Source organism: Hemicordylus capensis, chromosome 5, assembly GCF_027244095.1.
Source record: "Hemicordylus capensis ecotype Gifberg chromosome 5, rHemCap1.1.pri, whole genome shotgun sequence".
NCBI lineage: Eukaryota > Metazoa > Chordata > Lepidosauria > Squamata > Cordylidae > Hemicordylus > Hemicordylus capensis.
This window is the reverse complement of record NC_069661.1, coordinates 109,166,187-109,193,785: the sequence shown is the minus strand read 5'-3', so window position 1 is coordinate 109,193,785 and position 27,599 is coordinate 109,166,187. Positions and strand designations below refer to the sequence as shown.

General features: G+C 43.1%; 1 protein-coding gene across 11 annotated transcripts in view; it reads left to right on the top strand.

Annotated features, from left to right (window-relative positions):
- PCDH7 (protocadherin 7) overlaps positions 1 to 27,599 on the top strand; it is a 557,215-nt gene that overhangs the window by 226,787 nt on the left and 302,829 nt on the right. For 6 of the 11 annotated variants that reach the window (XR_008307989.1, XM_053253006.1, XM_053253007.1 and 3 more), the window contains one exon: positions 21,353 to 21,569. The exons of 1 other annotated variant lie outside the window; for it this stretch is intronic. Coding sequence is in view for 9 of the 10 variants with exons in the window: in XM_053253006.1 (XP_053108981.1) it covers positions 21,353 to 21,569 (217 nt within the window). In the remaining variant the exon portion in view is untranslated. The remainder of the gene's footprint in view (positions 1 to 21,352; positions 21,570 to 27,599) is intronic. 4 more of the 11 variants (XM_053253013.1, XM_053253014.1, XM_053253009.1 and 1 more) reach the window with 2 other exon arrangements.

Sequence of the window (27,599 nt, the reverse complement as noted above, 5' to 3'; positions counted from 1 at the left end):
TTTTTCAGCATGTGCAACATTAGTCTGGCTATTAGCCCATAATCCCTAGTGAGCAGCACGTTGTAGGGATGTGCAAAATATTTCAACGCAAGATGGACTATTTCGGATGCTTTGTTTGAAATAAAACCCTCTCTAATTTAAGGGCTTGTTTCGATCTTGAAATGAAACCACCCCAGTTTGACTGAAATACTTCCATCAAGCACTTCTCCATTTTAGAGGCCCGTTTCCCCCTTGCTGATTAGTTTTCTGGCACTGGCTTACAATTGCTTTGCGTTCTCCTTGCTTCTTGGTTGACTTGTTACCATACACATCAAGTGTTGCCATGGGCAACTGTGCCCCCATTGGCTGGGAGGAAGGAACACAAATGAGGGAATTTCAAAATGTATTCAAAGAGTCTGGGAGGCAGAGAGAGTCCTTATAGTGCCTCACCAGTTCCATGCTCATCTCTAAGAGAGAGAGATATTTCTTGGTAATTGCCGTGATGAGTTCCATGTCTGGTCTTGAGACAAACTTGTGCTTCACTCACAGCTCTAGTTTGCTCTGCAATCTGTCAAAATATGGCTGAAGTTGCTCTAGTTGAGATTATGGCTGTGCTTGCTGCTAAGGGTGCTGTTGTGGAACTGTTGCAATGCTAGGGAGTAACGTAAGGAATCATAATTGTTGGTGAAAGAGCAACGTGTGCCAGTGATGCTACTGTACCGCAGGTGTGGCTGGCAGTGGATTATGGGTAAGTGCTTCTTTTGGGGCTGTCTTTGGATTGTGTTTGAAATGTGTGTTCTGTGTTTGGAAGGACAGATTCTCTTCTACTATGTGCATCTGCAGTGTTTTCCAAGGCAGAATTGCAAATTGCATTGCAAATTGCAATTCAAAACTCTTGTATACACATGCTTATGCATGTTGAATATGTGAGTACAACTTCTTCTGGCCCTAGAGAACACTGGGGAAACACAAAATGCCCCTTTGTTCTTCATGGGTAGCTCCTAGGGACACATAGGTGGGTTGTGTGGTGGGGCATGATGGGTGCTACCGAACACCCAACCCACAAAATAAATAGACAAGTGGGTGTGTTCTAACAAATTGTTACCCTTTCCCCAAAACTCCATAGGATCCTATGGGGGTTTGGGGGAAATGTTTGAAGTGTGCTTACCCATTTTTTTGTGGGGTTGGGTGGTAGGAAGCACCCATCATGCCCTACCATCCAACCTACTTTGATGTCCCTAGGAGCTACCCATGCAGAACAATGGGACGTTTCAAGTTTCCCCAGTGTTCCCTATGGCTGAAACACTTGAAACGTTTTTAGTTTTGTCAAAACAGCCAGTTCAACCCTTGTTTTGACAAGATGTTTCAGCCGTTTTTGCACTCACACAAAAACAAAGTGCAAAATCCATTTTGTGCACATCCCTAATGTTGATTATAGCTACCACCTTAGATGGTCTTTGTAAAATTTTCAAAAATGATTAACTTGCATTTTAAACTGTTGTTGCCATATATAATGCAATCCAGACCTAGGCATTTTAATAACTATTTCGGTTTCAGCGGTAGGATTCACTAGTGCCTTTATTTGGTCATGATGAGGTTACAGAAGTTATATGTGGTAGTTCAGATAGGAAGTACATTAACACTGAGGTCTGTTTCTTTAATCATGACCTTACTCCATGAGGCATTAGAAATTTAGAACACATTAGACTGAAAAGCTCGGCTGCTTAGAAAATATGTGCAATACAGAGTCAGATTTCCAGATCTGCAGTCACTCCAGGACTGTAATAAAAACTGCAAAATAGCAATTAACATGCACATCATTCATTGGGAAAGGCTTTTGCTGGTATTAACGTCCTACTCATTTAAATTCTGTGGAATGCCTTTACTGAGCTGAACATTATGCGCGTTAATTTAGGGTCAAATAATTCCTTACTCAGACAGCAGTGGAGAAGAGGGAGAAATCGAATACCCTTTTAATTGATGATTTTTGGGAATATGTGTACACAGAGAGAGTGTGTTGTTTTTAAAAAATTAGGGGAATACAATATAAATGGTTGGAGGTCAGCAGTTTCTCTCCCTGTACTAAAGCTGTTTATTTTCCACCTGTCCAGATATTTCATTTATAGTAAAAGAAAATGGATAAGCTCAACCTATTTGAACAGTAGAATCTCTAAAAGACATTATTTGACCCAAATATTCACACGAATAAAGACCTGGCTTTAAATAACATCTGGGATTCTTTGTTCTCTCTGATAGCTCCCTCTTGTCAATATACTGTGAGGGAGAGCAGGACTGAGTTTGCTAGGGCACTTGACTGTTCTCCAAAGTAGGTCAGGATGGATGAGGAAAGATTTTGGTCTTGGTTCATTGCAGCTTTCTATTGTTTTCTGCTCCATATTTTTCTGTAGATGAAGAAATGAAAGGAATGTACTGGAATTCCAACACTCTGCTTCTCATAATCTCCAATTAAAAGCAAAGTGCTCATGTATGTCAGTGGTATATGGATAATTGTAGATCACAGTTGTATCGCCCATTTCTGTGCACTGTTTGGACAATGGGTACTGGAATCAGTGGGCATCTTAAGATGAATCAGTTAGGTTTGTGTAATTATAGCTAAACTTGACAGTTGAAGGGAGTAATGTTTATATGCTGCCTTTCTACTTAGTAGGTCCACTAGGTGGCTTGCCACAATAAAATGAATCTAAAACATTACTATAATAAAAGAATAAGGCAGTTAAAATACACCGCAGTTTATTAGGTTCAGCACAGGAGACAATATAATATTGCTCCACAAAGGCCTGTCAAAAAAGGAAGGTCCATTGGGAAGTACTTATCAGCTTTTGATGAGATGGTTCCACAACACAGATATGAAATGCCACTGCCAAAAATGGCTTGCTCCTAGTAATTCATAATCATATTTTTTTTAGAGTCCAAGAACTTAGTCAGTGTACACAGCAAAACCTAAATTCAACAGGTCCTATCTGCAGACCAATATAAAAATGCACACCCACAAGGCCAAGGCTAGGAGGGAACAGGTCAGGAGATGTGAGATCTCCAACTCCCCACTCCCTCGCTCCATCCCGCCCTCCTTAGCTTGCTTCCTGAGTCTAATACTGATCACAGTAGCCACATGGGTGTGTATAGCACTGGTGGGGAATAGCTAGGTGAGTTATGTCACACTGTCTGTACCAGGCCTGCAAAGTCCATAATCCGCCAAGCTGAAGACAGCCTAGCATTCATGTACTGTGGTTTGTGAGGTGCTTGACACTGCCTTCCTGCTTCTGTGCCCCAGTAGGCAGCAAAACTATGAGGCTTCTTCAGTTCTCCTCTGGACTGCATATGGCTTGGTGGACCTTGCTTGTAGTTATTGTGACATGCAGGCATTCTAGGTAATACGTCTTGCATTACCAGGATAGTTCCAGTCTACCGTAATGATGCTGCTGCTGCCACCAACATCACGGCCATATGTTGCTAATCACTAGGAATGCTAGGTCCCTCTTTATATGCTTTAGCCTGCATCCCCTTGGAGACTTGACTGTGAAAACTGTGTCTACCTATTACCCACCAGTTTTCACATCCTTGGGTGTTTATTACATTGCACAACTCTTTACTCACAAACCATATCAACCAGCATCTTTGTAAGGTCACAGCTGCTGTGCTGTATCCAGGTTCAGAAAATCATCTTTACTCGTACTGTTAGTGGTATGAAGATCCTGCCTTATGGCAAGATCCCAAAGCACTGCAGCATGCGTATGATTACCAGTGCCATGTGGTCTGGGCCAATGGCATGACTGATTGCCATTCAGTTGTTACCCAGCTGGGAAGGGGATGGGCAGAATTATGATGGCATGCAAAAGAGCTCCACGATTGGTCCAGCCTATGTGGTGATGGTGTGTGTGTGTTTGTTTTATATGCCTGCTTTAATGGTGTGTAGCCTTGCACCCCAGGCAAGCAGCTACAACACTGCTAATGTCAAAAACAATGAAGTGTTCTTGAAAGTGCAACTTCTATACTTGCCCAAGCCTGTTGTGCAAGCTGTATAGCTGACACAGTGATCCTCCTACTCCTCTGCCGTGTTGGACAGGCAGCTTAGCCTGAAGCACCTTTCATGGGTAGATTACTAGGATCAGATGCATATCCACACTCCATAAATTCCAATCATGTAGATGTAACCTAAATTCTAGACTTTTTCTCCAGTCTGTCTTTCAGTCTGTCCCCATCGGCTCCAGTTGTCAAATGTCTCTCACTAGATCTATTGAGGGTTGTGGATATAAATATACATCCTATACACTGGCAAAGGTATCAGTGTTTGTACTACACTATGCATGATCAGGCTTGTGTCCTTTGTCTTCATTCTAGAGACTGGGGAAATTAGTTTTCCTCACTGCTTCCCCATGAGGTATAGTCTCAGTTTCTGCTGATGGATTTAGCCAGCGTTGGGAGACTGCAGCAATCGGTGACTCAGGGCAGATTTTTCAAGTCCTTGATAATGTTTTGGATTGATTGTGGCTCACATTGTGTTATACACTACTGCTCTTGATCACTCTCTTCTTCAGTTGAGCCAAGAAGCCCATGTACAGGCGCTCTTACCTCCAGACCACAGGGCCCTGGCCTGTGGCCTCCAAGGTCCGGTGGGGGGGGGGCTCCCGATGCCATGAGCCCCACTGCCAATGTGAACCCACCTGTCACCGCCATGTGGCCAAACCACCGATCGTTGCAAGTGTTCCATCCACCATGTGCGTGGCCTGGGGGTAGGTGGAGCGGGAGCAGGTGCTGGACTGACCGTCCACTCAAGGCTCACTGAGGTGGATGGTCAGCCCATTGGCCACTTCCGCTCTGACCTCCACCACTGCCACGGGGGAGGCCTACTCAGGCTTACCCCCTGTCCCCCGGCCACACACATGGCGGCTAGAATACTTGCAAAGATCGGTGGTTTGGCTTCGTAGCAGCGGGGCTTCTCAGCAGGTGTGGTCCGGGCGCCCAAATTACCTAAGTGCACCACTGAACCCATGCAATATCTTTGCATAGCCCACTCAGAGAGAACATACTTAATCTCAGGTGATCAAAATGGCAGGGGAACTTCAATCTCTAGTGAGGAGATGTGTGTGTGGTGCTGGTGTCCTGCTTGCCGGAGAGCTGGAGACACTTGGTGCTGGTAAACTGGCAAGTCAATTTGTATATAATTCTTTGCTTTACTGCAAGTTCCACTTGGCTATGCCACACATCTTAATTTACCCATTTGTTTTTAAAAAAATGAAACTAGGTACAATCCTTAAACTATCTTGCTTCACTCAAGATAGCTACAACTTTTAGAACTATTTGACAGGGAAACTCTCACCTTCCAGTAGAAATTCCTTACTTTCTTTCTTGAACTGTGCATATTTCAGGTTGTTAAAATCAAAGCACAGGGCGGGGGCAACACAAAGGAACTAATCTGGGTATAAACAAGTCTGATTGATTTCACTTTTCCAATCTCAATATTGCTATGCAAAGTCTCTGTGCTATATACAAATTATAAGCATTTTCTATGGGCTAGTTATCTCTGCTTCTCCTAGCAGAGTGTGAGTGGGCGGGCATTAAATCCCGTTATACTGAATACACTGGACTAAGTATGTGGTTGGATCACATTTGCTCCTGAATTTTGCATGTCTGAGGAGGTGGAAGAGTGTGGTTGTTCATTGATTATTAAGGCACTCTACATGTGCTCAGAGAGATTCTAATTCACACACTCCAGGACCCAGCCCTGATTAGACTCCTGGGCTGACCCTTGTTACTTGGGCTGGAGCCTTTTGAGCCTTGACACAAATAAGTTGCCAGTTTGGGAGGAACAGACAGTTTTCATTCCTGTGAAGTTTTATCTGCACACTCAAGCGTGTAATCTCTTATCTTAAACTCTTTTTTTGTGTGGGGGCGAGGACACTCACCTAATATCAATGGGCTGTGTACCAGTGCTGTAAGAAGGAGCCAAATCATAACATTGCCAGTTCTGAACACATTTTGTCACTTGGATCTACTGTTCCTGAAGGAAAAAAACCCCTCCCTATGGCATCCTCTTCACCCTACCTTTCTGCTCATATTGCCCTTGACCTTTGCTCCTTTCTCAATTGCTGCCTCCTGCCATCCGTGGCTCCATTTTCTCTTTTGGTGCCCCCTATGCCTGAGACTCCATATATATATATATATATATAGTGTGATACAAACACTCTTCCTCCAAATCCTTCATCAAAATGTATATACTTCTTCACTGAATTCGTTGGCTTAACTCCTTCCTCTTCATCCCCCTACTGGACAAAGTGTAATGGCATCAGATCACATTTCACCCCCCACTTCCATCTTCCCACTCCTCCTAAACCTATGCTGCAAACTCTTTGAGTCAGGGCTTGTGGTGGGAGGTGGTTATTCTGGAAAGCATACTGTATTTTCAAATAATACTAATTATTTGCCATATTGCCATAAACCTGTTTCCTTCTCTCTGCCTTTCCACCTGAAACTGAGAGGCTCTTTGGTTCATATTATACCCATGTTTTGGATTCTATTAGCAACTTGAGAAGACTTGAGGGAATAATATGCCTGCTTTCTACCCCCCCCCCCCAAAAAAATCCTCGCCAGTGTAATAAAGTCAGTCAGCAGGTCATCTTACATGGAAGTAATATGAAGAGATGAATATAGCAGCAGCCATACCAGAACACTAGAAATAGCCGGCGAGTCCTGACAGTGTAGCGAGGATAATGAACTTTGCTGAATTTACTTATTCTGAACTTTTTGTGAATTATATAGCTGTGCTTGAGAAGGTTCCCCCCACCTTAAATTAGCCCAGCATAGGTACCTGTAGAAAATAATAATCAAAAAAGGGCATAATTCATGGCCTTTCTCCTTCCTTGAAAGAGTCATACCTCCAATGAGATGTGAGAATATTCTGATACAGCTGCCAAGAGCCACTCCTAATTATTATTTCTCTGTGGGGCTGAACCACCATGGAGACCAAAGCTACTCCTTCTGCCGCATTCACACTTATTTACTTAGAAATGCAGTGCAACTTGATACTGATTAATTCAGAACTCAGTAGCAAGCCCTCTGAAAGGGGAGAGAAACCATATTGCCTTTTTGCTTCATGTATTTGGAAGAGAATTAGGGACAGATGAAAGTTACACTTAACATTATCGATTCTTCAATAAGACTAATTTTAAGTATGTACTTAACTATCCTGTTGAGGCTGTGTTCTCAGAATCTCTATCTGATCCTAGTTATCGATCCTGGTTAGATGTGGTTTAACCACAGTGGTTTGACCAGGATTGATCAGGAAATCCACATTCTCTCATCACAGTTGGTGGGGATGTGTGGGGCTTGCTGTCCCTGGTTAACCCTTTGTGCAGGATTGCCATGATTGTGAGAACACAGTCTGAAATTAGTAAGAAGTACTGTGCTGATCTATGATTGTAATAAACTGATTGATTGATAGTAAGAAGTACTTAATGTTGACTGGATAGTGTCCTAGATAAAGGTAAAGTGTGTCGTCAGGTCAATTTTGACTCCTGGCGCCCACAGAGCCCTGTGTTTTTATTTTGGTAGAATACAGGAAGGGTTTACCATTGCCTCCTCCTGCGCAGTATGAGATGATGCCTGTCAGCATCTTCCTATATCACTGCTGCCCGATATAGTAGTAGTGGGGATTTGAACCGACAACCTTCCGCTTATTAGTCCAGCATTTCCCCACTGCGCCACTTTAAGGTGACAGTGTCTAGATAACAGCATTTAAAGATTTCCTTCAGAACCACAGACCTAGTTTGTAAGTAGCATTTAAAAGCCAAACTAAATGTTCTTTTAATATCATCACTGGTCCTGGAAGTTTGTTTTTTCCGATATATATACAGCATGTACAAGGACTCCTTATCTGGATTGGGATCATAGCAGGAATATTTTACAGTGCTCACACATGTTCTAGAAATTAAAATTTCAAAGGCCTGAGTGAACAAAAGCTCCTTTACCTGGCATCTAAAAGAACAAAGTGATAAAGTCAGATGAACCTCACTGGAGAGGCTATTCCATAAATGGGCTGCTACCAACGAAAAGGCCCTCACCCTAGTAGCCACCCACCTCACCTTGTTTGGCAGGGGCATGGATCAGGGCCCGGCCCCTGAAGAAAAATTTAAGGTCCAAGTAGGAACATACGGGGCAAAGAGCTATCTCAGATAACCCATTTAGGGCTTTAAAAGTTAAAGTCAGCACTTTGAATGGGGCCCGGAAAAGGCCTGGGAGTCAGTGCAGCTGACAAAGCACTGGCATAATATGATCAAAGTGCCAAGTCCCAGATGCTAATCTTACAGACCTATTTTGTACCAGCTGCAGTTTCTGAAACATTTTCAAAGGCAGCCCCACATACAATGCATTACAGTAATCCAAGCGATAGGTTACCCGAGCATGAGTAACTGTGGCAAAGCTATCTCTATTGAGGAAAGGTCACAGCTGAAGTTTCAGTTGAAGCTGATAAAATGTTATTCTAGTCCAGATTACTGCCTATGCATTTTATTTTTTGGGGGGGAAATTAGCACACCAGAAATAGTGATGTGATTAAAGTAATGTTAATTGGACCCTTCACATCTTGAACCCATCTATAGAGGAAGTGTTCCTCTGAATGCCAGATACTGGGCAAAGCAGGGAGGTCATCACAAACCTGCCTTGGTTTTGAGCAACCATAGGCATCTGGCTGACCACTGGTGGAAACAACCCTGGGCTATATTATCTTTGATGTGATTCAGTAAGGCAGTATTTTATTTTATTTTATTTTATTTTATTTTATTTTATTTTATTTTATTTTATTTTATTTTATTTTATTTTTGAGGAGACTTCAGGAACTAATATTGTGAGGGCTGGCAATTCTATAACTTTTTGTTGGGAAAGAAACCATGTGGGCTAATAATGTTTCCCTGCTGATCTGATCTTTTCCACTCCTGCACTATTCACAGGGGCAGAGCCACCATTGGGCGAATGGGTTCAAAGAACCTGGGCCGTGCCATGCGGCCCTGACACCCCCCCCCCCGTGTTTGACGCCAGACGCAAGGGTGCTGGTTTAGCTCCTGAGTGGGGGCTGTGCAGCCCCCATTTGGGAGTTAAATGGCCAGCGCTGCATTCACAGCGCAGCCAGGAGTAGCTCTTCCCTGCCTTTAAGGCAGGGAAGAACTGCTTCTGGCTGCGCTGCAAACGCAGTGCCAGCCTCAAACTAGCTCCCGAATGGGGCTGTGAGGTCCCTTCAGGAGTTAAATGGCCGGCGCTGCGATCCTGGTGTGGTCATGAGAGGCTCTTCCCTGCCAAAGGCAAAGGGAAGAGCAGCTCCTGGCCACGCTATGAATGCAATGCTGGCCTGACTGTCTATACTTTCCAACTCTTGTGATATATACCTCCAAGTTAACTTCTCCTTCTCTTTTCCTAAGTGTTGATCTAGGCAGATTTCTGTCGTTGCTTTCAGAGCAAAAAAAGGGGGCATAACATCTCTAAAAGATATGTCTTCCGGAGTAAAATTGCACTGCAAAAGGTTTCTTTCTCTCCCCCTCATGTCTATCCCCCCCCCGTGTCTGTCAGTGCCCCCCACACCTTTGAAGTCAGTGATTTTGTGACTCACCTCTCCTATGGGAGGGTTTTGTTTTGATTTTGCTCATCCTAATGTTTTATCCTTGCTTCCAGAGTTTCAGGAAGGAGGAAGGCAGCATTGGCTTTTCAGTCCTTTGCAGTGATTTCACTGAGGGGAGGGGGAAGGGGAGCCACATTAAGAGTAGCATGCCCTCATCCATATTAACTCGGCAGAGTTACCCTTGGCATGTTTTCTAGGCTGTGTATAATCTAGGACATTTCCTTCTAAAAAGTGCCATTACCTACATCTCTCTGGTTCTCCTGTTTTGTGTCACTAAAGCTGGTGGCCTAAAAATCAAAACAAACAGCACACCACCCTGCATCCCACAATATCATGAAAAATATTGAAAGTGTTCAGCTGTATGTGACCACTTTCCCCTTCTATTCAGATTCTTGTTCTAGACAGTTTCCATTTAGAATGTCCATAATAAAATTCAAGAGGTAAATTTACTCTAACACCCGAATGGAGTCACGTGGCTCCGTTTGGGAGCCAGACCATGCCCCCTGCGTCTGACGTAGGGGCATGGCTAGCCCTCGCATCTGATATCAGACACAGGGGGTGGGGTGAGTGTGGCCGCCGGGGCTAAGCATGGGCCGGGGTTGAGCATGAATATGCGGTCTGGCTCCGCCAGTGTGTATTTAGTTACTATTCATTTCTTTTCTTGTTCATTCTTGATGTTCTCCAGAAATGTAGGCAGAATTACAAAAGCAGGGTACCTCTTAGATCCTTCTGGACAGGGACCTGTGTCTTCTCTCTTTATGTAATGTGCTATGTATGTAGATAGTACCAGGGGTGTAACTACCATTAGGCAAGGGGAGGCGGCTGCCTGGGGGCCCCCACGCCTTGAGGGGCCCCCCAGAGGCAAGTCACATGTGAAGTGAGTGTGTGTGTATCAGCGAGGGGCCCATTTTAAAATTTTGTCTCTGGGCCCACTCCAGCCTCGTTACACCCCTGGATGGTACTATATAAATTAGTGGTATAGCTGTTTCTATGTGGGTTCCAGAGGAAGGAAGGAAGGAAGGAAGGAAGAGGTGGTTCTGAAAAACTGACAATTCCTAAGAATACAGTTAGCCTCTTAGGGTGGAACAGAAATTTCTCCAAAATGAAATTTGAAGAGAGTGTCAGGTTTCCTGCAAGGAGAACATATGAGAATTTTCTGAGAGGCTCTGCACCTCCCACGCAAGACTATTATCAAAATGGCAGCTTTATAAGGAGGGAGATGGCATATCAGATTATCCTTTCTGTGATGCCTAATGCAACTTGCCCCATGTCCTCATATTATTATCTTCTGTGGAAACACATAATTATGCTATGTGGGGTGGGGAAGCTCACGGCAAAGTGATGTCAGGCCATGGAGTAAATTGCAGTTGAAAATATTATGTAGAATGAAAAGGAAACTTGACATGGATTGAGAGTTTTGTAAAGTTTATTTTTGCCTTATATGGATCAAAAGAAGTTGACACGAACTTGTTTTGGAGTGTGAAACAATGTATAAATTTAATACAAGAAGCAAAAGCCAGTTTTTCTTTTTACATACATAAATTTCTGTCACTTGGCAAATATTAAAAATGACTGTAATCTTGATCAAGCTGGGGTTCTCACTTTGTATAATCTGAAGCTCTGCCAGATGGTGATTTAACTTTGGAAGGGCAGATGTGCATTCACATATAACCAAGATTTACGTCAAAGTCCTTACTAGCTATTGGGGAGCACTCCATACATGATTTTGGTTTTTCATTGCGCTTTGGAGCTTATTCCGATTTATGTCTGGGGTAAAAAAATTCACTTTTTGCATCAGGTTTTAGGGCAAATTCAAAATATCCAATACGTTCTGAAACTCACAGTATTTCACTCCTCTTAATCCTGTGGTAAAGCCTGCTATCTGGGAAAGGCATTGGTAAATTGTGGGGATTCCATGCATTTTCTGCATCAGTTGGGCAAAATGAATAGGGCTTCAAGTAAGACTTACTGACAATATCATCATTTCTAGTTGCATTATTTTAATGATTTTAATTAAAGACGAAGTTCAGAAAGAGGTCACTAATGTTCTAGTATAGTGGAGATACCATATTGATTTTTTGAATCAAACTGACAAATACATTCTGTGAATACACACACAAAAAGATGGACAAACTGTGCATGATAATATTTCTTTATTGACAGCAGTTCTGAAATATGAGCAATTTATAAACATTATGAATGGATGGCAACCTAAGATCAATAATTTCCACAAATTCTGCAATTTTGTTTGCTGAACTGATGGCTTAATAGTAACACAATTGCACATATTATTTCAAGTAGGGATGTGCAAAATGTTTTGACGTCAAAAGGTTTTGACTCAAAGGGGGCCGTTTTGAGTGTTTTGAGCTCGAAACAAAATGCCCTCTAAATAAAGGGCCTGTTCCAAGATCGGAACAAAACAACCTTGTTTTGATCAAAACTTTACAACGTTTTGTGCGCCATTTTGGAGGCCTGTTTTTCCTTTCTGATTGGTTTTCCGGCACTGGCTTTTGATTGGCTTGCAACCTCCTTGTTTCTTGGTTGGCTTGTTACCATACAGATCAAGAGTTGTCATGGGCAACTGTGCCCCCATTGGCTGGGGCTTCCCCCAGCCAATGGGGCACAGTTGCCCATTGGACAGAACCCAAAAGGAGGGAATTTCAAAATGTATATTCAAAGGGACTGGGAGGCAGAGAGAGACTGGTCTGGGAGGCAAAGAGAGACCTTTATAGTGTGCTTCTCTTGAAGAGGATACATCAGGAGAGGAGGGAGGAAGGTTTGATGTTGTGATTTTCTTTTTTCATCACCAACTCCAGTATGCTGTGCTGTTATAACTATCTGGTTTTGCTTGATTTCAGATAGACTAAGGCAGAACTTGGGTACCTGCCTTCCTTGAGTTGTGGTTTGTTTTATTCATGAGATAGTGTTGTGGTGATAAATGGAAGGTGGCAGCTCTCTCTCTCTCTCTCTCGCTCTCTCGCTCTCTCGCTCTCGCTCTCTCGCTCTCGCTCTCGCTCTCGCTCTCTGTAACATTACTTGGTGATTGCTGTGATGAGCTTCATGTCTGACCTTGAGACTAACTTGTACTTCTCACCTCTCTGATCTGCTCTGCAATCTGCATTGCAAGGGGTACTTAGTCAAAATGTGGCTGCAGTTGCTCTAGTTGAGCATATGGCTGTGCTTGCTGCTAAGGGTGTTGCTATGGCAGCTGTTGCAATGCTAGGAATGTAAAGAATCATAATTGTGTACAAGAGGCTGTGTGTACATCATTTGTACATCAATTGTGTACATCACTTGTGCAAGTGATGTTACTGCTGCGTACTGCTGCTGTGTGTACATCATTTGTACATCAATTGTGTACATCACTTGTGCAAGTGATGTTACTGCTGCACACTGACACTGTGGCTGGCAGTGGATTCTGGATCGGTGATACTTTTTTGGCCATTTTTGAATATTGTTTGAAATGTGTGTTCTGTGCTGGGATGGAGAGATTCCTTTTACTGTGTGCTTCTGCAGTGTCCTTCAAGGCAGGGTTGCAAAATGCATTGCAAATTGCAATGCAAAACTTAAGTGCACACTCTGCGAATACAGCTTGTTCCGGCCTTTGGGAACAATGGGGAAACTTGACATGCCTCATTGTTCCCCATGGGTAGCTCCTATGGACACAAAAGTGGGTTGTCTGGTATGGCGTGATAGGTGCTACCTATCACCCAACCCACAAAAGAAATAGGCAAGCGGTTGATTCCAAACAAAATTTTAACCTTACCCCCACAAAACCCATAGGATCCTATGGGGTTTTGAGGAAAGGTTAAAGTTTTGTTTAAGTTTCCCCATTGTTTCCTATGGCCAAATCATTAGAAATGCTTTGAGTTCATTTCATTGAAACAGCTGGTTCGACTGCGGTTCGACAAAATGTTTTGGTCATTTTGCATTTCGTTTTGAGCTCAAAACAAAAAGAAAATCTGTTTCGTGCACATCCCTAGTTTAAAGATAGAGAACTATTAGTCTTGGAACAGCCACTTGCATGCTCATCTGTGGTGAATAAGAATCTTCTCCAGGTGACTAAGCAGGAGATATATGTCTGTTGGAAGAGTATCAATCCTTTTTCCTGCTCCCTTTAGGCCACAAGACTGATATGTGTATGTGTGAGCAGGTAGGCTAGCTAGCATTTTTTTTAAAAAAAATTACTAGTAACTCTTATCAGTTTTTATTGTTGAGTTTTAATTCTAAACCATGCAGAGGTTTTATATGGTGCGGTATATAAATACAATTGATATATAGATAGATTTGGCAGGGCTGTCAATGATTAGAACTTTTTTATAATGCATGATTGTGTGTGTATGTGTGTGTGTGTGTGTGTACATACTGCATGTGTGTACTGTGTGTAATCACATTGTTCTTGGACTATATTGCTCATGTTGCAGTTTGTGGTGCGGGTTGAGTGACTGAATAATGCTCTCTGTGTTTAAAAGAACAACAAAATGTCTGGAACCTAGGAAACTGTCATATACCAAGCCAGACCATATAGGTCCATCTAGCTCAGTATTGTCTACACAGACTTTGAGCAGCTTCTCCAAGGTTGCAGGCAGGAATCTCTCTCAGCCCTCTCTTGTGATGCCAGGGAGGGAACTTGGAACTTTCTGCATGCAAGCATGCAGATGCTTTTCCCAGAGTGGCTCCATCCCCTAAGACAGTGGTTCCCAAACTGGGATCCTCCAGACATTGTTGAACTACAAGTCCCATCAGCCCCAGCTACATTTTATTGTAGCTAGGGATGATGGGAGCTGTACTTCAGCTACATCTAGAGGCTCCCAGTTTGGAAACCACTGCCTAAGAGGAATATCTTACAGTGCTCATGCATGTAATCTTACATGCATATGCAACCAGGGTGAACCCTGCTTATCAAAGGGAACAAGTCATGCTTGCTACCACAAGACCAGCTCTCCTCCACAAACTTGTACTATGCCTGTACAAGCAAACATTTTCGAGAGAAGCCTCGCCTTTGCCCTGTCATGCAGATTTTGAATGTTCAGAGAGAGATATTTTTCAGAAGAAGCATCCACATATTTGATCAAACTGCTCTCTGAAGTGGTACAGTCCAGCTACAGTTTTCTTATATAACATACTCATAGAGGCTATTCTCACAACTGTGGGAAAATGGGTTAAGAGAACTCAGCCCACTTTCCTGCAGTTGTGGGAACCGATGGTTAGCCCACTTAAGTCCCCCCCCCCGCTTAAATTAGGTTAGCGGAGCAAGCGGTCTGCTAACCCCATTTTGGCAATCATGAGTTTCCATGGCATGTCTCCCAGTCTCGGGGGGGGTGTCTCCTCAGGATGCCCCACACACTGTTGCAGGGCATCCTGGGTCTTCTGGGGGCCAGGCAGCCCCCGATTCCCACAGGCCCTACAGGCTCTGTGACAGAGCCGGTAATCATGTGGGTGGCTGATCTGGCTGCCCAGGGCTCCGCGGGTGCTCGTGTGTGGGAGTGAGTGGGCTTGGCCCACTCTCCCCACCTAACCCCATCTTCATAGTCTGTCATCTCCAGTGTGGAGGGCATGTTTTACAGATAAGAACACACAACCTATATAAAATGTATGTGCAGTGGAAAAGTGGTCAGTATGTTCATGTGGAAAGATCTGCTGCTGGTGTGCTATTAAAGACATGCATGGCATTACTGCACTCCTACCGCCCACAATATTGTCACTTTGCACTCTGAAAATAATACAGTCCCTCGACTTACAAACTTAATCCGTTCCGAATGCACATTCGTAGGTCGAAAAGTTCGTAAGTCGAAAAGCGGTTTCCTATAGGAATGCATTGGAAACGGATTAATTCGTTCCGGAGCCTAGGAAAAAGACCCATATACCCAGTTTTTTGTGCAAAACTCTTTATCAAGTGCACTTTAAAGGCATGCAAACTGCACAGCCTTTCAACAATAGTTTATTTCAACAATAAACATTTACAACAGCACTTTATCATTTTTTGGGGACCTGATGCAGGTCACTTCAGGGCACTTTAAAGGCAGGCAGGCACACTCAACATGCCTCAGCCTCAGCCAGCATTTCTAAACCTTACTCAACACAGTTTTTGGACCTGAGGCAGGTCACTGCAGTGCTTTTCAAAGACAGGCAGGCACAATGAACATGCCTCAGCCAACATTTTAAAGCATTACTGTACACACCTCAGCTTTGGAACATGTTAAGGACACTTGTGTGCAATTCTAAGGCAGGCACTCTTCGAAGGAGCATGCCTCTTTCTTTACACCACACATCTCAACTTGGGAACATGTTAAGGACACTTGTGTGCAATTCTAAGGCAGGCACTCTTCGAAGGAACATGCCTCACCCTCAGGTTACATTTCTTTACACCACACACTTCAACTTGGGAACAGGAAAAACAGGAAATGTAAACTGCAAACAGCAATGAACTTTTTAATTTTCAAACCAAAAAAATCATTTCTGGGAAGAGGAGGCAGAGGGTGACAACTGGGAAGAACAGCAAGGTTCTTCCTCCTGCCTTGCCTGCTTCACCACAAACCGGTCCATGGTCTGCTGCCTCTGTCTCTTGCGGAGCATTGCTCGCCATGGGGCAACGACCACATTATCAAAGTGCTCCACAGCTTCCTGGGCTGCAGCCTGATCCTCACTGAGATCGTTCACAAAAATTCGTAAGTCGAGGAAACCGCATCTAAAATTCGTAAGTCGAGGAAACCGCATCTAAAACCGCCAACGGTTTTCCGTTCGGATGTCGAAAAATTCGTAAGCGTGCGGCCACTTTTCTCGTTCGTAAGTCGAAAAATTCGGATGTCGAGTAGTTCGTAAGTCGAGGGACCACTGTAATTTGAACATGCGAATATTTTATTTCTGTCCAGTTAACTGAAACATATATATTCCAATTCCTACCAAACTACAGTTAGTTCAGTAAAAGTAATAATTAAAAAGCATGACAAATACTTTAAATATTCCAGAAGCAAGAACTATCCAGAGAGGCACTGAAATTATTAGGTGTCAAAATGGTAAAAGTCATATGGAATGATGACTGGGAAATTGGAAAGAAACAAAACCAGTGTTTTCTGGGCAACATCTTTAAGCAATAAGGATTCACTGGGTTTTTGTGACACAACTTGCATTAAAGCTGATGAGTGTGGTAGGGATGTGCACTGAACCGGTTCCATGCACTCCCGGGAGGGCAGGGGGGTCACTTTAAGGGGCACAGGGGCACAACTATAATAGGGCAAGGGGAGACAGTTGTCTGGGGGCCCACTGCCTTGGGAGGCCCCCAGAGGCAAGTCACATGACTGACTCCCCCAGCCGCACACCTGCCTGGGCTTCCTTTAGTTGTATTCATCCTCCGAAATTGATGTGAGTGTTGAGACCTGGAGCTACCAGAACAGCATGTCTTTCTCTAGCACCATTAAATGACTTGCATCATCCACAATTTACAAAACCTTTTAAAAAATAATTTATGAAGATGTTCTATTGTGGCACATAGGGGTGTGTGTGTGTGTGTGTGTGTGTGTGTGTTTTGTTAATCTTGTCTCTGGGCCCACTCCAACCTGTCACGCCCTTGCTCTCAGATAGCAAGGAGGAAGGGGATGCTGACAGCCCTTCAGCTGATGCAGGGGTGCCTGAGGGGCAGAGCCCGGCTGTTGGTTCCCAAGAGACGCCTGAGGCAGGTCTGGTTGATGTCTCAGAGCAGGCACAGCAGTCTGAGGCAGCAGAGACAGGGACTGACCATTGACTCCACAGCAGCGACGGCAGACACAGCTAGAATCAATCAGGAGAAGTAAGCGCCTCTTGCAGAGGGCCGATAAGCCTTGAATCCCTGCCAGCTGAGAGTTATCAGATTGAACTATAAAGCACGTCTACAGCTTGCAGTTAGCCACTGGAAGGCAACGTATGTCATCCTTAGTGTCGACAGCTTTCAGCCTGAGCCAGAGAGAGAGAAATATTTCCGAGCCGTGTTTTGCTTCTGCTACCCAGTTTGGTCTTTTGTGAACTATGATCCTAGACTTCCCTACCAGGTGGCCAGATTGCTGACACAACCTTGCTACACCCCTGGGCAGGGAAGGCTCTGCCTTCCTGCCAGCCCCCACCCCACCGCTCTCTCCCCACCAGTGCTCTTCCAAAAACTGGGCACGCAGGGCTGCAGTGTGCCTCCTTGCAGCTGGGATCAGCGTCGCTATGCAAATGACAGATGCACCTGCGCACGGGACGCACACATTGGCCATTTGCCCCCTCCAAACTGTTCAAACACCATTTGCCGGAACTGGTTCAGCGCTCCTAGAATGGAGCACTGAACGGTTCTGTGCACATCCCTAGAGTGTGGGGAAGCCCTGAAGTATCACCATTACTCAGAAACCATGGCCCCAACTGAGTGAGCAAAGGTGGGACACTTGAAGGCACCATTATTTGGGTAATCCTACAGTTCTAAGGCTTGGCCATTTGTTCTGGGAACGGATAGAAATACTGGGTGGGTTCCAGACTAAGTTTAAATCTGTACTGCAGAGTACAGATTTGTTTTGCCTCAGTTGAAACTGAAAGCACACTTCACTCTACACTGGGGGAAAAAATACTAAGGGAAGTATTTAGACTGAGTTAGTCATGACTAAGTCCCATTTATTATGGTGGGACTTAGTCATGACTAACTCAGTCTAAATACTGCCCTTAGTATTTTTCCCCCCAGTGTAGAGTGAAGTGTGCCTTCAGTTTCAATTGAGGCAAAACAAATCTGTACTCTGCATATAAGTTTAGAAAATGAAGACATATTCATGGATAAAAGGTCCGTTGACACCTGTTGGTCATGATGACCAAATAACACTTGTATTATTATCTCTTGTTTACACAGTCAGACAGGTGTTATTGACTGGTTTATTTTATCCAGACATCAAGTCCTTCCCAAGGACCTGGGATGCCAGAATTTTATTGTCAATGGTTATAGATATCGTCGCAGAATATAGGCTGTTCCCAGTAAAGCTGCTTTTTGTAATTGGCTGATGGCAATTTCTGTGGCCCCATGGTGTTGAGGTCCAGTATGGTTGGACTTCTGGCATAGCTCTCACCTTCCGCAGAGCACGCAAGCCCCACAACCACGCCAAGGTAGTGCCTCACTGGGGGATGATGATGATGATGGTGATTACATTTATATCCCGCTCTTCCTCCAAGGAGCCCTCAGCAGTGTACTACATACTTGAGTTTCTCTTTCGCAACAACCCTGTGCAGTAGGTTAGGCTGAGAGCGAAGTGACTGGCCCAGAGTCACCCAGCTAGTTTCATGGCTGAATGGGGATTTGAACTCGGGTCTCCCTGGTCCTAGTCCAGCACTCTAACCACTACACCATGCTGGCTCCCACTTGCAGAAGTCCTATTCTTTTGAGTATTAGACTATTGTAGGAAAATATCATTTTCATGCCCTGGTTATGGGATTCCAGTGGCTTCTGACTGGCTGTTGTTGAAAACTATGCCAGAATAGGTTGATTCTTGGTCCAATCAATCAATCAATCAATCAATCAATCAGTGAGCAAGTAAGTAAATAAATAAGTGTGTGTGTATAAATTAAGAAGATATAGATATTAGGGGTGTGTCTGCTGGGGGGTGGAATATCAGAACTTTCTCCTAGAGGCCCATTTACTGCTAGTTCATAATCTGCATTTCTACCAGTTCTTTTTCACTTCTGTGAGTTATCTACTCATACGAGTAGTGTAACACATGAGCCGTGATATCATGGCTCTTGGACAGAACACCCACTGACTGTGAAATGACAAAATGTAACTTCTGGATGACAACCACCTTCATGGCTAAGATCTGTGAGCTGCATGTTTTGCACTGTATACCACTGTGTATATGATGTCTACCGTTAGTGATGAAAGTAGCCAAAAATTATACATGAACGTTCCTTGAGCATTTTTTCAGTGTCCACTAAATGTTGAGGCATTTGATTGACAGGACCTCTTCCCCCCACCCCTCACTTCTGTATGCACAGATGTCAGAATTCAATGAATGCATAGTTTATAGTGGCAGTTACTACTTCAGGGCTGTTTTGACATTTTGAATGAACACACATCCATAATAATAATCAATGGATGTAGAGTCCCAGTGGAAGCTTGTGGTGTCAGCTGTGGCGGCAGTAGTTTGAAGGCTTTATTAAGTCAGCTGGCAAAACACCCAATCTCCTGGCATTAAATTTTATGGCAAGGAGTGGAGAGACGGAACCATTTTCTTTTTTCTCACTTATCCCGCTTATGTGGTCTGGCTTTCAAAACCACAAACATTGATTTTTAAAATGCCCATGTGTGTGTTAGTGTTACTGGCAGCCACAGTATACTGTAACATTTATGGTTTCTATAAAATCTTATATCATGTCAGTCTTTCCTTGGAAGAGCTTTATGCCAGACAGCATAAAGGTTTCCTGCTGAAATCTTCAGTGGCAGTCTTCATCCAGTGTCATTCAAAACAACTGTACAACAAACTTATTAAAATAAAGGCCATCTTCAAGTTCTATATATACCTGCTGAGGGTCATGACCCTGTGGGTGAAGACGGACGTAGAGTTCTAAAGTGTGATGGAAAGGGATTTAACAACACTTACTGTATTTTGGTGTATTTGCTATAAGGGCAGAGGATGTGTGTCAAAACCAGTTTCATTATTTCACCCACAGTGAACATGAGAGAAGTCCTTTGAATCTCTCCATGTATAATTCAAGCAAATCCTGGTTATTCACCAAGCAGCATTCAGTTCTGTCCTTCTCTTAGAGTAATAGTAAACTGGATGTAGGGAGCAACTTGCTTTGGCTTGAAACATTCTTCTTAGTCCTATAGGAAGGGGGCCACAGGGAAGCTAGATCTTTGAAAAGAGAAACCCCTCCCTCACAATTTGACCACACAGTCACTATAAAAGTTAGGGAATAAAGCCTAATAACAAAAAGGGATGGTTCGGCTTCCTCACTCTTGTAAGACGCATGGGACATCACGATAGAGATGTTAACCAGCTCCAAAAATGACATCTGCATGGCTCTGATTCTCGCCCTCATAAATATTTGAAAAGGGGGGGGGGAAGAGAGAGAGAGAGAGAGTGTGTTTCCCATTCCTGACAACATCAACCAATTATGTGGAAAAGAGATGCAGAATTTGCAATGTGATGACATGAGAGTAAGCATCCCAGTGTAGAACATAACGTCTGAGGAACTTGTGGCCCTCTTGACAATATTCATGGGATAGTTTTACAAGCATCAAGTGATTACTTGCATGTAGGAATGTGCCTCTCACATGACAGGTAGAATTGTATTATCCCTTCACATCATCTCTAATGCAATGTTTTTCATTAGACACACTTTATACACCCATCTACTAGATATCAGGTGTGTAGTACAATGGTTAACTAACAATCAAGTGATATACATGTAAGTGTGAACCAGTCTGACATCTCCCCTGAAAGGTTCACCTTTCAAAAGAGCTGATCTATTCCATACCTTGAAAATGTTAGTGTATATAGTGCACAACTGCTTTTATCTGCCCATGCAAATATACAAAGCACATAGACCACCAGAAATTCAGATAAAGGCTGTCTACACTTACACTTGTAGTTACATTGACAATTCACAGGATCATCCTTCAAGTTTAGACTAGTAGAGTTGTTTAAGCATTATCTAGATAATGGGGGCTCAACTGTATTTTGCGTGATGTTTTTGTTAAGAATGGCTTTCTCAAAGACCCTGCCTTTCAAGTGACATTCAGAATCTTTTCTTTTGCAGCCATTCCGTAGAGTGACGTTTTCAGTTGTGAGTCAGCCTCAGGACCCACATCAAGGGTCATTGCAGAGTTGCTATGACAGCGGTCTGGAGGAGTCAGAAACACCAAGCAGTAAGAGTTCTTCAGGGCCGAGGCTGGGTGCCCTTCCACTCCCAGAGGACAACTACGAAAGGACTACGCCGGATGGCAGTGTTGGTGAGGCAGAGCATATGGAAAATGGTAGGGGCAAACACAACACCCACACATTCGATTTACACTAGTGAGTCCACATGAAGTAGACTTGTTAGAGGTCAGTTGGGGAAAAAAAGATAACAAAACACCTCACGTTGACAGGGCAACAAAAGTTAAGCACTTCAAAATCCCATTGACTTCAGTGGGATGTAGCACAGCATATGCATAACTGTATAATGGAAATCCATGGGACTTGAGTGTGCTTAACTTTTGATTGTATTATGCTTGTAATATTTTAACTCACAAGGTTTATGAGGATAGAAAATAACCATGCCAATAAAAAGAATCATCAAGTTTGTTTAAACAACATTGCTGAGACTATTATAAATAAAGCTAAAAGTATAGGCTGGTAAAGCCTGTTAAATTGTTGGTTCCTAAACAAAACAGAGAGGGATAATTTCCCCCCCCCCTTGTTTTTGGTCATGCTTCTATCACTCTGTTGTTGTTTTTTGCAGGGTTTGAATATGTTCAGCATCTGCCAAAAGCAAATAGGAATTTAAACTTTCCCTCTAAGTTGTTGTCTCTTTCCCAGTTGCATGCACATGATTTTCAACATAGTGTACATTTCTTAACTTACATCTGCTTATTAGAGCAAGGGGGAAAATGCCAAACAAGGCTCTGATCCAAAGGAATGTGTGTGCTTGTGCAGCTGTATACCATTATCTGCTATGGTAGACCAAAACAAACCTAAATTCATCCACTGCTTCATAGCAGACAATGGTAAGTCTCTAGCTAGCTACACTAGATAGATAGATAGATAGATATTTTATTTACAACCCATGGTCAGCTTAAAAACAATTTTAAAAGGTAGAATAAAGAAATTCTACAAAAGGTTAACAGTTGCTAGAAGCTACACTTGAAATATTCACTCCCTGGATGATAGCCATTTGCTAGAGATGCCAATAATGAGGGCTTGCTCTCTTTTATGTCTTTGACATAACACTTCTGTTTAGGAGCACACCATAATAGTATGTGATTTTACTTAAAGAAGAAAAGTCAATTACTTTTCTCTCTCTTCACTTTCACAGAATATGCCATCAGAATGTCTTATTTTAAAAATTGGGCTTCTTATTTAGTTTAGTATTAAGGACTGCATTGCAATGTATTTCCCAGCACTGCATATATTTTTCCACTAGTTAAATACTGTTACTGAGAATTTTGCCATGTTTTGTCTTGCACTTAACATGAGAGAGAAAATAGAATATTCTGAAAGCTCACTCATTTTCCAATGAATTCTGAGCAGATTGTAACAATCTGCTGTTCCTTGCTTGTTTGACCAGATCTGAAATCTTTTGAAATCAGTTGTGTTGATTTCATTGTTCTTTCGACTGAATGCAAAAAGTAGGTTATTGAATGTCACTGTAAGGGTTAATAGTATAAGGGAAACTAGATATATATACAGATGACACATGTATCAATGCAAACGTGTATCAGATGTGCTTTGAACCCTGCATAGATTTGGCGAGTGTGTGTGTGTGGCACTTTTGGAGACTTATATTAGCAAGTAAATCATGGTTCTCATGGTTTTCTTTTCCCTGAAGCAGACACATCCTTTTGGGTGTCTCCCTTACACAGGAGTCATCTCCCTATCCCCGCCCTCTGGGGAAATGATCTTTGGTGTGAATAGCTAATAGATAAGGCAAAGTGCAGGCTAGTCCTGTGTGTACTCACATGAATGTGTGTTTCCCCAAGTTCCATGGGATTTGCTTCCAGATAAATGCACATATGTTTTCAGCAAAAGTTAGTTGGAGTGTACAACTAATGAGCTAGCCGCAGACATTGGTGCTCAAAACTAATAACCACATGGCCGTAACACACAGGAAGGTCCAACTGCCCCTGCCAGGGCTGGCATCGGCTCAGCATCATTGGGGAGCTGCTGAGAGCTAGAGATGGCTGCTGATTCTACAAACCATCTTTCTGTCTATAGCCTCATGTGCAGGTGACACAGTGACACTCTCAGGACCACCTAGGTATGAGGGGCCCATGGAGGGCGGTTTGCTGCCCTCTGGGAGTGGGAGACAGCCTTGGCCTCCCACTCCTTCCCAAATGGTGCCAGTGACAAACCATCACATCCTTGTTTTTAAAATGTTTGGCCAGTGATTAGCTGGTCTGTACCGTCATTGATACTAGCTTTAAACCAGGAATAAAGTTGAGAAGTAATGACTACATCTATTACTCCAGTCTTTTGACAGTAAGGGCAGACGCCATAGAGCGAAAAGTAATGTGGCAAGCATTGCTTCTTTATACTTTGGCTTGTACACTTGAAAGAAGTGTACAGGAATGCCTAAATCATGACTTCCTGCTCCCACAAAGTCATGGGAGTTTCCGATAGCAGATTGCGCAGGTTGTTGTTGGCTCCACAAAAAAGGCAGTAAGAGGGATATCCAAACTGTTGTACAATCAACCCAAATGTGGATTATGAAAGTTCCTCATTCAAAAGTGACTCTGATTTATCATTAAACTAATTTCAGACTATAATACATATGCTGAATAGAACAACAAATAGTAGTGAACTTGGCAACATACTAAAGCACAATAATTCAAGCGATGCTCAAATATGAGTGGGGGTTGGGGAGAGAGAGAGAGCGTCCATGCAGTTATGGAGGCAGGATAGCAGCTTGTTGGCTGAAATCCTCATCAGCTGGAAGTGTTGTGATGTTCGCGACCTACCACAACATGGACACAGTGGCAAAAAAAAGAAAGTTCAGAAGTGATATTAAAATGAAAAGAATAATTCATTCAGAGTTATTCCATAATGTGACATATTGGTTAATATTGTAAATAGAAACTGTCTATTTATAGTTATTGTAGTCAATCATATAAACATAAAACTAATTTTTTTAAGCATTAATATTAAAATTACACACAAAGAATAAAAACAAAAATAGTATTCTGGACAAAACTTGATCATTTAATGGGCTGCTTTGAACGTTGTTCCGACATAAAACACAAGTAACACAAAACTGAGGGAGAGAAAACTTTAGTCACCCAAGCCAGTGCCAAAAAAACAGCCAACCAACCTTGGGTAGGCCCAAGCACAATGGATCTGCCTTATGAATATTGCACATTCCAGAGGGAATGTTTGTTGTTGTCCAAGCTTTGGGTTCTGGAGAAAATCTTTTTTATTATGAAGCACAAGACCACCTTGTTTTATGCATGTACTCATGAGCTATCGTGATGTCTTTGACCCAAATACACATATCTAAAAAAATAAAAACCAATTGGAAAATCGAGAACATTTCAGTTTATTTAAAGATTTAGTTAGCATCTTAGTTCAGCATCAATACACAAGTACACTTTCTATTTCTTATGATTTGACCTTTTTATTTCCTACTGTTAGAAAATAAATTGATTTCCAGGCAGTTTCCCACTTGTATAAGCTGAACAAAATCGACATGTACTTGTTCTTAATACATTTTATAAAGCTTTTTTCCAGTATAGAAGCAATATCTATGTAAGAGAATGTCATATGTGAAATGCATTAAGTGCCTTGGTTGGGAGGCTTTAGAAATACTTAAGCCATTTCAACAAGGGCGATCGACCCATACAGCTAGATTCATCCACATAAGCCTCATATGGATCATCCAGGCCTCACTATATTTTGATAGATGCTTAGAATGAAAGGGTGGCCCAAAATATTGCTATGCCTAAGGTGAAATGCTGACTGCTGCCTTGCCCTATGTCCTTGGTGGGGGCTATCCTTTTTCAGAATGGGCCCTTGCAAGCTTTGGAAAAGGCACCGGAATCGGGGGAAGGTTGCCAGCTGCCTCCGCTCCTTGTGCTTGGCTTTCCAAGAACTGTGCGGAGAGGTGATCCTTGCACGGTTCTGATTGGTCTTGAAGAGCTTCTGCAATTGCAGCAGAGGGTGGCATCTTGCCGTCCTGTTAGTACTCCAGTAATCTGCCATAGCTAAGTGGTAGAAAATAAGTTTGCATGCAGTAGATCCCAACTTCAGTCCCTGGTGTTTTCTGTTAGGATGTGTCATAGCTCAGTATTAGAGTATATGGCTGCATTCAGACATTGCACAAAACCGGAGTTGCAGGTTACCGACAAACCTGTAACTCTAGTTTCGTGTGATGTCTGAATGCATGTAACCACAGGCTCGCAACCAAACCACAGGGCTCCATTTACTTACCAAACTGGAATTTAGAGCTGGGATTACTCCTCAGTTTCATGGCTCTAAAGCCCTGTTAGAAGAGGCTACCGTGTTGTCTGCATGCATCCACCGCTATAACTGTGGTTACAGGTTATGAGACCAGTAAGAGGTCAACTTGGAGCAGTATCAACTCCTTAGGGCTTCTGTAGTCTTGGCTTATGAGACATTGAACCTACCTGTGCCCAGAGGTATCGCGGAGCATTCAACGAGAAGTGCGGCTGCATCGACAGCTTGCCACGCCCCTCTCTGCACATTTCCTACTTCCTCTGCCTGCCAAAAGGCACAGCAGGCCCTGCTGCTCTTATAATTAAAGGGCCAGCAGCACTACCAGGGAGCACTGCTTGAAGTCTGCACGATCCTTGCAGCAACGGCATTGGTAGGTTTGTGCTGGACACGCTGGATCTGTAGAGACCCCCCACCACCACCTTGTGAGTGATTTCCTGGAGTTGTGAAGCCAAGTCCACAGCCTGGCACCAGCATGTGGTGCGGAACAAGTGGGCGGAACCAAGCTCAGAGGACCAGAAAGTGGGTGGGGAAACTTTAACCTGCCTCTGGAGTTTCCCAAATGGGGAATGGGGGGTTGTCTGCGATGCAATCCCCAGTTTAGAATGTTAACTGCAAAATGCAGTTCTAAGCCAGTTCCTGTGATATCTGAATGTGGCCTGTGTTTGTATCCAGTAGATCCCAAGTGCCATCCCTTCACATGGCCGGCTTTGCTATGAGCTTTCTGCGAGGCTTTACTGTGAACTTGAAGTTGTCTCAAAAAACTTGATGCAAACTTGATTTTTTTTTTTTTTTACCCTGGATATAAATCGGGCTGCACACTAACTCACAATGAAAAACCCAAATTGTGTGTGATGTGCTCCCTGAAAGCTTGCAGGGACTTCAGGGGAAATCTGCCAGATATGTGAATGCAAGCTTTCTATTCAAGAGGAGTTGCGAGCTAGAGGGCTTTCAAATCCCTGTTTGAAAAACTCTCTGGTATCTCCAGACCAGGCAAGGAAAGATCCTGATCTCAAACCTGGGAAAGCTGCTGTGAGTTGGTATCACCCATTTATTGAACTAAGTGCACCTGTAGTCTCTCTCTCTCTCTCTCTCTCTCTCTCTCTCTATATATATATATATATAGAGAGAGAGAGAGAGAGAGAGAGAGAGAGAGAGAGGGAGAGGGAGAGGGAGAGGGAGAGGGAGAGAGAGAGGGAGATAACTAATTATACCCAACAGGGAAAGTTAGGATTGGGGCAAGACCAGCATGTTGCCTCCTGTAAGTATAAAATCTGAGCTTGTTCTCTGCAGACAGTGGATAATGTTTGGTAGTGTGTCCAAAGTTCCTTGCCATGGATAAAGGAGTCTTCCTTTTGAAGGATAGATTCTTTATCTGGAGGAAGGAAACCATTTGGACTTTTTCACCAAAAGTCCAAAACCCACTTGGACTTTTTCAAAATGATCCCATACTACCGAAAAATTGGTCTTCTGCTGTCACTACCTAAACTTCTCAGTAGCAGCATTTCAGCTGCCTCCGGTAATTCTCACTGGCCTGTAGTTAATGACAGAATAAGAGGCAATGTGTGTTTGCTAGTCTATAAATGTAGTACTTGACATTTGAGAAAGATTTCTCTTTCCCCTACACATTTTTTAAGCCAGCTTGTCCTGTCTCTGAAGGAGCTACCTACTGCATAATATTCTGCTTAGTTTCATCTCTGGAATTTATTCTGACATCAAAAGCTTGGGAATTGAAACCTGTCGACCACTCATTTGCCATGTTTAATTGGAATCTTGGTAATCTGCAGCATCTTGCATGGTTGGTTTTTAATCAGGGGCTGCACTGCATTTTCATTCAGGTTTTTCTTTCTTTCATGGGA